We start from the raw sequence: 13,453 nt of genomic DNA on the forward strand, positions 1-13,453 counted from the left end.
TGTTCAGCAACAAGTCTCTTGCCCCAGTGAAACAGCATAGTATCTCAAACCGAATTGATTAGAGAGCTTAAAGGAAAAGAACCTTAGGGGCAAGTGATTATAATATGCTCAAATTCACCCCGAAATCTGAGAAGGAATAGCTAAAGTCAGATGTGTCAGTATTACAGTGGAGCATAGGGGCACGAGAGAGGAGCTGGCCGGAATTGACTGGAAAAGAACACTGTCAGGGTTGACAGCAAAGCAGCAAAGGCTGCAATTTCTGGAAGCAATTCAGAAGGCTCAGGATATATACATCCCAAAGAGGAAGAAGTATTCTAGAGGAAAAAATGACATAGCCATGGCTAACAAGTCAAAGCCAACAAAAGCCAAAGAGAGGGCATACAATAAAGCAAAAATTAGTGGGAAGTTCAAGGTTTGGAAAGCTTTTAAAAACAAACATAAGGCAAATAAAAAAAGTCATTAAGGTAAAGATGGAATAAGAAAGTAAGCTAGCCAATAACATTAAAGAGGATACCAAAAGTTTCTTCAGATACATAAAGTGTAAACGAGCAGTGAGAATGGATATTGCACTGGAAAACAATGCTGGAAAGGTAATAATAGGGGACAACAAAATGGCAGACAAACTGAATAAGTGCTTTGCATCAGTCTTCACTATGGCAGACACTAGCAGTATGGAGGAAGTTCCAGGTGTCAGGGGGTCATTAAGTATGTGAAGTTACCTTAGCTAGAGAGAAGGTTCCTGGGAAACTGAAAGGTATGAAGTACACAAGTCACCTAGATGAGATGATGTACATTCCAGTGTTCCAAAAGAGGTGGTGAAGAGATTGTGGAGGCATTAGTAGTGATCTTCAAAGAATTTCTAGATTCTGGAAATGGTCCCAGAAGACTGGAAAATTGCAAATGTCACTCCACTCCAAGAAGGGAGAGAAGTAGAAGAAAGGAAACTATAGGCCAGTTAGTCTGACCTCAGTGGTTGGAAAGATCTTGGAGTCAATTATTAAGGATGAGGTCTCAGGGTACTTGGAGGCATATGATTAAATAGCCAGAGTCAACATGATTACCTCAAGGGAAAATCTTGCCTGACAAATCTGTAGGAATTCTTTGAAGAAATAACAAGCAGGATGGACAAAGTAGAACTGGTTGATGATGCGTACTTGGATTGTCAGAAACATTTGACAAGGTGCCACACATGATGCTGCTTAACAAGCTATGAGCTCATGGTATTACAAGCTTAGATAAAGCATAGATAAAGCAGTAACTAATTGGCAGGAGGTGAAGAATGAGAATAAAGGGAGTCCTTCTGGTTGGCTGCCAGTAATCAATAAGTGGTGTTCCACATGGGTCTGTGTTGGGACCAATGCTTTTTACATTTTATGTGAATGATTTGTATGATGAAATTGATGGCTTTGTTGCAAAGTTTGCAGACGATAGGAGGTTAGGTGGAGGGGCAGGTAGTTTTGAGGAAGTAGAGAGGCTACAGAAGGACTTAGATTAGGAGCATGGGCAAAAAAATGACAGATGGAATACAGTGTTGGGACTGTATGGTCATGCACTTTGTTAGAAGAAATAAAAGGTTGACTACTTTTTAAGTTGAGAGAAAATACAAAACTGTGGTGCAGAGGGACTTGAGAGTCCTTGTGCAGGATTCCCTAAAGGTTAATTTACAGGTTGAGTCTGTGTGAGGAAGGTAAATGTGACAATATAAAAGCAAGGATGTAATGTTGAGACTTTATGAAGCACTGGTGAGGCCTCACTTGGAGTTTTGGGCCCCATATCTTAGAAAGGATGCACTGAAACTGGAGAGGGTTCAAAGGAGGTTCACGAAAGTGATTCCATGAATGAATGGCTTGTCATATGAAGAGCACTTGATGGCTCTGGGCCATTGGTGAAATGTCTTCTTAGAATGGATGTGGAGAGGATATTTCCTATGGTGGGAGAGTCTAGGACCAGAGAACGCAGACTCAGAATAGAGGGGCTTCCTTTCAGAATTGATGGGGAGGAATTTCTTTAGCTGGGGAGTGGTGTATCTGTGGAATTCTTTGCCACAGGCAGTTGTGGAGGCTAAGTCTTTATGTATATCTAAGGCAGAGGATGATAAATTCTTGATTGGTCAGGGCATGAAAGGATATAGGGATAAGGCCAGAGGTTGGGGTTGAGAAGAAAATCAGATCAGCCATGATGAGACAGTAGAGCAGACTCAGTGGACCAAGTGGCCTAATTCTACTCCTAATCTTATGGCATGGTGTCTGAAATAAATGAAGGGAATCCCAGCAATTTTCTCATTTTGTTTTTGATCTTGAAGAGTTCTCCCAAATAAATGGCTGTCCCAATTTGCTATGGCCCAATTAACCAGAATCCAATGAACTCCTTGGTATTGATGACAGAAAATTAAATCAGTACAATTCCAGCTTTAACAAGGACAAGAAATGCATATTTTGGAAAAGAAATATTTATGTTACTAATTGTGTGATTGCTCACTCACACTTTTAAGTATGTTAAATGTTTTGGCAGTTGAATTACTGAAAAAAATTCTTGAAGTCACATTACAATGAAATCCAACTTAAGAAAGTGCCATCATGTATCACTATCATACTTGTAGAAGGCTAGCAAGAATAAATTGGTAAATACTCATGGTTTATCATTGTCACTTGCACCAAGGTATAGTGAAAAACTTTTGTTATGCATGCAGTAACCAAAGGCTGTTATTGTTCCCAGGTACTCTATACCATGTAAAAATTGTTCTTCTACTCCATTTATATAAATCTATTTGGCTTTAACATCAACTCTACTTTTGCCATTCAGGTCATGTTCAAAATAAAATGCATGTGCCACATTAAGTACCCTGCTAGTGGTGTAATGGCATCCAGACTGGACTTTAAGGCAAGAGGTTTCAGGTTCAAATCCAGCCGGCTCCTTGCACGCTTTCCATCCATGCTAGGTTAATGTGTTGAGTTAGCAAAACAGTCAAAAGAAATGGCAAGGTTGCTGCCTGATGCACCACAAGGTGTGGAAAGGAACAGCACACCACGTTATGTAAATATACATTGTGATAAGCATGTGTTTTCTCATCAATCTTGCCACTTACCTGTGGGCTATGACAATACTTTTCTGACCACCAGTACCACACTTTCATGCAATGGAAATTAAAAGATACTGCAATAAATTGTGGGATCACCATTCAAATCTGTAATTTTCCTCAGCCCTATGACAAAGCGGAACGGACAAACATCTTAAAATGATGTGAATGGTATCACATTCCTTTTCTTTCCACACTGATGTCTTTAATAGCATGACTCTCTCCTGGGATACTGTTTCCATGGTATATATTCCTTTCCTTCTTCAACTGGTTGTGTGTGAGTGGCACTTGGCTGCTTGTTGGCAGGTGGATTTACCATAGTTGAACTTATTTCCCATCTGATATTTTCATGCATATATTCTAGATCAGTACTCCAGTCTCAATTAGTCAAATCTACATGCCATCCCTGGGTAACAAACAGATTCCATTTTTGCAGACATCCATAAATTGATTTTGTCGAAAATCACTCAATTTGGTAAACATACCTCCACAGCATTGTAACGAATGGCATAAAACTAACAGAAGACTGATAACAACAATCAGTAAAAGTGGAGGGAGAAAAGAAAATCTAATTCTGTTGTTTGTAAAACTGAACATTTGTACGTAAATTAGGCATTTGAATTCAGTAGCACTATGGGAGCTTGTTATTATGTAGAGAATGTAGACCCAACACTGATGAGAAAATAAACTGCAAAGGAGACAGGAAAAGTTTTCTAGTGTTTATAAACATATTGAAACATGTTTAATAGAAGGTGTAATGTCTGGAAATTACAGATTTTTTTGAAAGATAACAAAAATATACCATTTAAATGCAAAGACATTGGTAAGCAATGATATATAATGGAATCTTAGTATTCTGGTATACAAAGTGCAGAAAATTAACGTGGTTAGTTAGCTATTGGGATGAAAAATTACGAGATTTCTTTCTGTACAAGGCGGTTGGATAAAGATTTGATTTGCATTCATACAGGGCCTTAGTAACACAGCAATTAGACTACACTGTAGAGTCTTGGTTTACGAAAGGGTAGAAGCTGGTCTTGGGGATAATACCACACAGATACAACAAATGACATGCAGGATATGGGAATTGTCCTTTGGAAAACAAATCATGTAAATGAACTAATACTCAGTTGAATTTGGAGGAATGATTGGTAATTACATTGATAAATACAATTCTCTGAGCATGATTAACTGAATAAGAGATAGTTTTCTCCAACAGGAGACCTTGCATTGCAAGATCATTGTATCTGGGTAAGGGAGGAGTCATTAAGAATGAGATAAAAATAATTTTTCACTACAGTCAAGCATCATACAGTACAGAAATAGGCCCTTCATGCTGCACATTTGTATAGACCATGGGTGATCCATTTACACTAATCCTACATTATTCCTTTTTTAAAAAAAAAATTTCTCCTTACGTTCTCATCAACACCAGCCCCATTCTTCACCAGCAACTCCCACCCGCCCTCTCCCCCAACGTATTCTAATGGTCACACTGGGGGAAGTCTATAAGAGTTAATTAACCTACTAATCTACATAGTTTTGGGCAGTTAAAGGAAACTGAAGTACGTCACATACAGACAATGTGCATTCTCCAGACAGAGTCCAGGGCAGCTGCTCTACTGGCAGTGCTAGTGTGCCTTCCAAGAGAAGAATGCAAATTCTCAGGCAATATGTATATTAGGGATTCTTGAGAGACATAATTGTATAGCAAAATGATATAGCATTACCTAATAATCATACTGAATGGCAGAGAAAACTCAAATAATCAGAAACCATCACAAATGAGGTGCCGGAAGGATGAGTACTTCTTATGTTTTATGTATGAATTGAGAATTTCATAATATAAGCAGAAGACCAGAGACAAGTAAGCGGGCGTTTGGATTTCAGTTAATTGTTTTAACAAAAATCATTAAAACTGTAGTCAGTCTTAATGAACTTAAACAGATCTTCAACTCCATCTGCTATCATGTAACATTTCACATTTATTCTGGACATCCCCCAACCTCGAGACTTATTGGAGCTACCAGAATTAAAAAAAAAATCTTTTGTGATGCTGTGTTAATCACATCAAATCTTTAGCTTTTCCTTTTTAATTGTACTAAAAAAAGAAAATGACATGGCCATGGGGAAATGGTAAGTGGGGTTAAATGGATATTTTCTGAAAAAGATGCAGGCTGTGCTATACATTCCACTTTGTTTAAGTAATCCAGTTTAGTCATTCAATCTATTATGTACCTTCAGAGAAGTACATATCCCACAATTACTATTAGAGGATACTCCCTACTCTCTATTGTCATCTCAAAGTCTAGTCTAGACAGGGATATTGGCTTGTTCTTTCATCCATGTTCTGTTATTCTCTGCAGCTTAAGCTCAAAAACATTTAAACTCAGAAACAAATAAATTAAGGTTGCAATAAGAAAGGTCATCACCAGGTGGGTCAAATCACTAACACTAGGAATCAATCCTTCAGAAGAGCATGCAATAATAAAAAATACCTCTGAACACAGAAACCATTTGAACCTGACAGCTGGAAAGCTTATTGACTTACTGTAAGAAGGTGAGTAAAATCCATCAAGGGATGATGGGGGTGAGCTGAAGAATGTCTAGCTTCAGGGGGAATTGTTATGCTATATGAACATGCTTCTGCAAAACTTCTACTGGCATATGCATCAAAGAATGCATAGCTTGATCTCTGCTTGCATTTCAATTGTGATTTACAACCCAATTAGAAAAGGTAACTTTGTTGACCAGTGCAAAACAGTTGTTAATTTTATCACTGTAAATCTAACTGCAACTACAAGGCCTTGTATTCCTATAAAGTTTTTTCATGACCTCAAGACATCCAGGATCACTTTAGAGTTAATACGATATATTTGAAATAAAAAAAATTGCTGGCAATACTCAGCAGGTCAGAGAGTATCTGTGGAGAGAAAATTAGGATTAGCACTTCAGGGCAATGGCCGTTCATTAGAACTACAAAATGCTCAGTGTCTTGTTTTAATTTGCAGAGAAAGTGAGGGTTGGAGAGTGCAAAGCAAATGTAAGAACAAAGATCAGCAGACTGAATAACACAAGTATTGGTGGTGCTGGCTGTGAGAGAGGGATTGCTGAATCACAATTGATCTCTCTGGAAGAGATCTATAAACATTTAAATAGATGGAAAAGATTGTGAAGGGAGGGTGAGGGGGGGAAGCAAAAGAAAATGGTGCTGAACCTGGAATACAAAACACCACAAATCCAAAATAATCCAAAAAAAAAATCCAAAATAAATGAAAACTCTGGTACTACTGACCAGGTTAGGCAACATTTGTGGAGGTACCCCCCCCACCCCCGCCGATTGGTTACAGGCCCGAAATATCAATCCTGTTTCTACATCTACAGTTGCTGCCTGGTCTGCTGAGAATTTCCAATTATTTCTGCCTGGTTAATCCTGTGTTGAAGAGAGGCTCAGACAGGAAATAATTTTTCCCCCAATGTCACTTCTGTTGTAGGGTTGAGGGAAACAAGAGCACTCCCTTATGATCCACAAGTTTAGGGTACTTTGGCGTGAAGGTTACTTTCATTCCATTCAGAACCTCCTCAATACCAAAATATTTATCTTAAACCAACATACTGTAACATGAAGAATTTGCTGCCATGTGATAGTGACAGTGTACAGCAAGATGACAATATCAGGCAAATATATCATCTAAATATCTAGGCTGAAAGGGAGCCATCATGGTACAAAGAGGATGGCATTTTCTCATTTCATCACTAAACTGCATCGTAATTAATTTTCTATTTTGTGTAAGCACACCGCAGATTAAAAATATTAAGTCCTGTTATTTAAACTACAACCATCTTTTAGCTATGTGATAAATTATTATGTATCTCAGACATTAAAAATTATATGTGAACTTTAAATCTTTGTCATTTTCCCTTTTTATCTTTCTAATCACATTTTCTCACACTTCTCTACTATTCCACTTATAAATGATCTGGCACAGAAGATCTGGTCAAACAAATTATGAAGTTTATTTTGCTTTTACAGCAAATTATAGTCCAAATATTCAGAATCCCATCAGGAACTTTTCCCAGATAGAACAATAAACTCCACCTGTTCTTGAAGCAAGCAGTTTGGATTTATGTTCCTAAGAACAACTGCAACTCAAATGAAGTGGTGAGATATCTTCATCTTGATTTCAAAGAGAAAAGGAATATACTGTCAAATCATTCTCCATAAAATCTATGACAAAAGAAATTTTGATCTAGTGCCAACATTTTTAAAAAATCATTATTATACAGTTACCAATACACATTGCATCACAGCCCTAGTTCCATCTCTATAAGCACCTTTGCAAAACTGGCCAGCTATAGAAATTGAGCATTCTTATCTCACGAAAAATGCATTATTTTCACTTCACTTTTGTCTCCAAAGTTTTTGCTTCAGAAGTTAACAATGCAATTTTAACAACTGAAAGTTTACTCCTTACATTTTTGTAGTGTGTATAGAACAGGAATTAGGCTTACAAGCAGAATGCTACATCAGTGAGAGCCCTCTCACTAAAATACGTGGTGTTTTTTTCCCCCCGATTGCTGCCTTGGTTCAATTCACACATGGTGTGAAAACAGTTTAACCAGCTGCCATGCAACAGGAATATTGGGGATCTTTAAGGGTTATCGTGCAGTTTTCTTTGCACCCTTCTAGGAGCAGGCTTTCGAGACCAAATTTCTACCTTACTGTTCTGTAGTTATTTTAATTAAAATGCGACAATTGCAACGGTTGTCTCAAAGGAGGCAGCGAATGATCCCCAGAACTTCACCAAGAGGCATACGAAAGAAGCAGCTGTCAGCAACCCTGGTCAGAAATCTTAGCGGGTATAATGTTTAAAGCAACTTATAGCTACAAACAAAACTTACGCTGAAAGTGACTCTGCAAACACAAATTCGAGAAGCAGTGGAAACCCGGGGTATTTATCTTGGCTAACGTTAACGAGGACACCGTGAACAGACCACATTGCGACTAAACAGGTGTGGTGTACAAGTTTTTCTTTCTGTTGATTTAACGTGCTGCAAGTCTGCCACACCTTTCACTAATACGTTAAAAGTGTGGTTCGCAGCATCATCCATTCGTGATTGACCCTTTAAAAAAATTTACTACTTTCACCTTATGTATTAAAGAATACACTTTTGAAGCTAAGCCTAGAGACATCCCAAACACGGGAAAATCCGCAGATGCTGAAAATCCACGGCAACACACGCAACCTGCTGAATTCTGAGAGACATCGGGATGGTTTTTAAGATTTCAGCAGGCCAGACAGCATCTATGCAAAAAAGTAAACAGTCGACGTTTCGGCCAAGACCCAGGGTCTCCGCCCAAAACGTCAACTATACTCTTTTCCGTAGATGCTGCCTTGTTTGGTGACTTCCTCCAGCATTTTGTGTGTGTGCTACTTTGATTTCCAGTATCCGCACAATTTCTTGTGTTTGGTTTTTAAGATTTGCTTTGCTTTTGATAGGTTGTGCCATTTGGTGGCGTTATCCGCCCAACAACGTTCTCTCTCAGGTGAGTAAACTTGACAGCCAGGTAATTTAAAACTGCTTTACCGTAGTACTTTAAAACAATCATGTTCAAAATGACACTGCATGATCGTGCCCATTTAAAATAAGCAGATTACATTTTTAAAAGTGCGATAGAAAGTGCTCACCTTTGCAGACTCCTATCAGCGGTCCTCGGTCTATTCCGGAGCTGCTGTCACCGTCCTCCCCTTCCTCAATGCTGGACAGGCTTTCATTCACACACCACAGACCCGTGTCACATTTGCCCAGCTTGGCGTCCAGCTCGCCACACGTGTCCCCCTTCTGCCGGGCACACACCAGGCAGCAGCCGCAGGCATCCAGCACCTTCGTGCCCGGACAAGTTCGCGGCTCCTCACACCGCTGCCGGCTGCACGGCTGGCAGTCGCGTGTCCGTTCGCTCACGACTCCCCAGCAGCCAGACCACAGCAAGCAGACCGCCAGCAGCCCCGCGCCGTCACGCCGCACCCTCCGCATGACAACTCCCGAGAACGGCAGGATTTACAACAAACTCCTGAAGGATGCCTTGAGCTCCAAGAGACTTCGCGTTGCAACTTAAAGATTCAATTGTCCTTGCTGCTGCCACGCTGATTGAACTCAGAATGTTTTCTGTGAGTTTTCGCGAGTTCCCCCTCTACCTCTTTACTCCAGAGCTCCAGTCCTTATTGTTAAAGTGCTTAACCAAGCCCAGCTCAGGCAGTCGTGCGTGAGTGAGGCAGAGTGCAAATGCACTCGGGTTCCTGTTGCCGAGTGTCTAACCCGCCGCGCGCTCCGCTCTGATTGAGCCTCGGCCCGTGACGCGCGCTTGATTGACAACCCCCGCCGCCCCTCCGTCCCCGCTCGCAGCCCACGTCTGGCGGGCACCCAGCCAGCTGGAGGTCGCGCTTGGGGGCGACCCGCAATTAAACTGCACGCTGTTATCAGCGAGGGGTTGCAGCCCCAGCAGCAACAGGAAGAAAAATATTTGCAGTTTAGGTTGTCCCTGCAGCGTTTCGCCACGTTTTGACCACGGTTTCACTCAACAGCTACACTGAAGCAGGATAAAGGATTAGAATATAAGCGAGGAAAATGATTAAAACCAAGTTGCGATAGAAATGTAAGACATTTGCACATAATCCTCACGGGTATTGCTTAAATCGTTTCTAGGAAAGGGTCTTGCTCTCATTTGGTTAACTTCACTATTTTTGTCTCCGAGCACTGTTGATTCCATTGTATTCCAGCCTCGCATTGTCACTCTGGCCGGTCTCCTCATGTTGACCAGGAACAGCGAGGTGTTTCTTAGTTTAGAGCGAGGGGGGTGTCATCAGAAGACTGGAAGGGAGATTCTGGGGCAGCACGCAATCTGCTGAAGGAGCTCAGCGGGTCGAGTACCACGGGTGGGGTTGGGGGGAGGGGAAGGAAATGCAGCGCTGCGTCAGATTCTAGCAGCGCAGCCACAAAGGTTCAAAGTAAAATTATCAAAGTATCTATATGCCACCATATAAAACCCCGAGATTCGTTTTCTTGCGGGCATACCAGGTAAATTCAAGGACGTTAATAGAAGGAGTGAAAGACACACCCAGCAGGGCGGATAAACAAGCAATGTGGCAAAGGACAACAAACTGTGCGGGTGCAAAATATAATAATAATAATAATAATAATAATAATAATAATAAACACACTAGAATAGTCCGAAAGTTCCTAGCAATTGAGAAGTGCTAGGCTAAATCTTAGGTTTTACCAGCTTGAGCCGAGGAAAAATAAATTAGTATAACAATAATAATAATAATAATAATGAATAACTGTCGAGAACAATGGATGAAAAGCCCTTGGAAGTGGTTGTAGGAACAGTTCAGAGACAGGACAAGTGAAGTTGAAAAAAGCGGTTCCAGACACGGATAACCGGTCCTGAACCTGCTGCTGTGAGTCCTGAGCTTCCTAATGACATCCTCGGCATAACCTGGGTGGTGTGGTCCCTAATGAAGGATGCGGCTTTCCTGCGACGGTGCTCCTTGCAGATGTGCTCAGTAGTGGGGAGGGCTTTATCTGAAATGTTCCGGGCTGTATCCGCTGCTTTCTGTAGGCATTTCTGTTTGCTGATGATGCAACCTTTGTTGGCATAATTTCAGATGGTGACGAGAGGGCGTACGGGAGTGAGATATACCAGTTAGTGGAGTGGTGTCGCAGCAACAACCTTACACTTAATGTCAGAAAGACCAAACAGGAAGGGTAAGATGAGGGAACACAAACCAATCCTCACAGAGACAACGGAAGTGGAGATGGTGAGCAATTTCAAGTTCCCGGGTGTCAACATCTCTGAGGATCTAACCTGGACGCAACGTATGGATAAGCGGCTGTATTCCCCTAAGAGCTTGAGGAGATTTGGTTTGTCAACTAAAACACTTGCAAACTTCCACAAATGTACGGTGGAGAGCATTACGACTGGCTGCAGTACTATCTGGTATGGGGGGGGGGGGGGGTTACTGCGCAAGATCGAAATAAGGTGCCGGAACTTGCAAAATTAGTTAGCTCTGTGATGGGTACCAGCTTCCGTGGTATCCCAGACACCTTAAAAGAGTGGTGCCTTAGGAAGGCCACGTCCATCATTAAAAATCCCCAGCACCCAGGCCAAGCCCTCTTCACTCTGGTACAGTTGGAAGGAGGTACAGAAGCCTGAAGGCACATACTCTGCGATTCAGGAACAGCTTCTTCCCCTCTGCCATCTAGTTTCTAAATGGACATTTGGATATTGAACCCATGAACACGACCTCACTACTTTTTTATCTCTGTTATTTTGCAGTACTTATTTTAGCTCAACTATTTAGTAGACATATATTTAATGTAACTCAGATGTTTTCTCTATGCGTATTTATCACGTATTTCATTGTCCGGCTGCCGTAAAGTTAACGAATTTCACAACATATGCCGGCGATTTTAAACCTGATTCTGCTTTGATTTCAGTGCATTGGTGTTTCCATATCAGCCCACATTGTGACCAGTTTATATGCTCTCCACAACACATCCATAGAAATCTGTCAAAGTTTTAGATGACATGCCAAATCTTTGCAAACTCTGAGTAGAGGCGCTGCCGTGCTTTCTTTGTAATTGCACTTACGCGCTGTGCCCGGGACAGATAGACTGAAATGATGACACTTTAAAGCATTAAAAAAAAATGATTTAAAGTTGCTGACCCTCTTCTCTGATCCCCCGATGAGGACTGGCTCATGGACCAGCAGTTTTCTTGGTCTCGCTGACATTGAGTACGAGGTGGTTGTGGCGCCACTCAGCCAGATTTTCAATCTCCCTCCTATATGCTGATTCGTCACCACCTTCGAGTCGGCCTACGACAGTGTTGTCAGCAGACTTGAACATGGCAGCGGAACTGTGCTTAGCCACACAGTCATAAGAGTAAAGCGAGCAGAGCAGGGGCCTAGGCACCCTGGAGCTTATTGATTAGTTGTTAGGGGGTGTTTGTGTATTGAATGTCGAGCTGTAGCCGGTAAAGAGAACCCTGATGTATTTTTTGCTGCACGGATGTTCCAGCCTTGAGTGAAGAGTCAATGAAATGGCATCTGGGGCCCTGTTGTGCCTGTAGGCAAAATGCCGAATGAACTCAACAGGTCGGGCAGCATCTATGAGAATGAATAGTCGCCGATTCGGGCGGAGGCCCTTCTTCAGGACGCTCCAAGTCGCTTCTCGGGCAGGAATTGACGTGTTTCGTCACCAGCCTTCAAAACACTTCATGATGGTGGATGTAAGTGCTTCTGGACAATAATCATTGAGACAGGTTACCACGTTTTTCTTCGAGACCTGGTATGATTGAGGCCTGCTTGAAGCAAGGGTTGCCTCAGACTGCCAAAGCGAGAGGTTAGAGATATTGGTTAACACAACAGCCAGTTGATCAGGTCTCTAATACTTGACCAGATACCTCATCTGGGCCAGTTGCTTTCGTGGGTTCACCCTCCAGAAAGATGTTCTACGTCGACCTCAGACACACAATCAGAGTCGTGGGAGAGGGGTTGTGGGAGTTCTTGAAGGTAACTCCATACTTTGATGGTTAAAGCGAGCATAGAAGGCATTGAGCTAATCTGGAACCGAACCCCAGCTGTCACCGAAGGTCGCTTTCTTTCACTTGTCTCTTGTGCCCAATCGCAATTGTTAGAAGAACATAAACAGGTGTAGGCCTGTGGCCGGTCGTGCCTGCTCCCCATTCAAACAAGATCACGGCAGATCTGGCCGTGGACTCAGCTCTACATACCTGCCTTCTCCCCAGAACCCTTAATTCCCATGCTAAGCAAAAATCTAACTAGTTATGTATTTAATGAGAACACCCCTACTGCTTCCCTGCGCAGAGACTTCTATAAATTCACTACTCTCTGGGAAAAACGTTTTCCCCCCTCATCTTTGTCCTAAATCTATTCCCCCGAATCTTTGGTTCTATCCCATAGTTCTAGTTAGCACAGTAATTGCCTGGGAAGATACTGCGAACTCGTTGCAAACTTCCGTAAACCGCAGTGAACCGCGCGACGTGCCGACGAAGCTGGGAAATGTTTGAGGTCCACCCTGTTGCAGGTCCCCTCCCGCCTCCCTGCTGCCTGGTGCAATAATATTAGTCTGGATCACATTCCTGAGGCGTTTCGACATGGCTAACATATCGGTGAACCTTAATGAACTGGTTCGATGAGAATTCCTTTTATTTGCATGCAGTTAAGGACGGTGGGGTCGAGACACAGACCCAGAAAGGAACTGCGACCGAGAGAAGCTCCGTTCTTAAAGTTTTATTTTACTGTGTAGCCCGGGACTCTTGATTGGAGTGACGGAGAGCGCTTGATTGGGGAA

General features: G+C 42.0%; 1 protein-coding gene across 2 annotated transcripts in view; it reads right to left on the minus strand.

Annotated features, from left to right (window-relative positions):
- The window catches only part of LOC132383848 (cysteine-rich motor neuron 1 protein-like), a 224,707-nt gene extending 215,364 nt beyond the window's left edge, over positions 1–9,343 (minus strand). For both annotated transcript variants that reach the window (XM_059955055.1, XM_059955049.1), the window contains exon 1: positions 8,767–9,343. In XM_059955055.1, the coding sequence (XP_059811038.1) occupies positions 8,767–9,112 (346 nt within the window). In that variant the 5' untranslated portion in view covers positions 9,113–9,343. The remainder of the gene's footprint in view (positions 1–8,766) is intronic.
- Between the last annotated feature and the right edge of the window lie 4,110 nt (positions 9,344–13,453).

The sequence above is a fragment of the Hypanus sabinus genome, chromosome 2 (assembly GCF_030144855.1).
Source record: "Hypanus sabinus isolate sHypSab1 chromosome 2, sHypSab1.hap1, whole genome shotgun sequence".
NCBI lineage: Eukaryota > Metazoa > Chordata > Chondrichthyes > Myliobatiformes > Dasyatidae > Hypanus > Hypanus sabinus.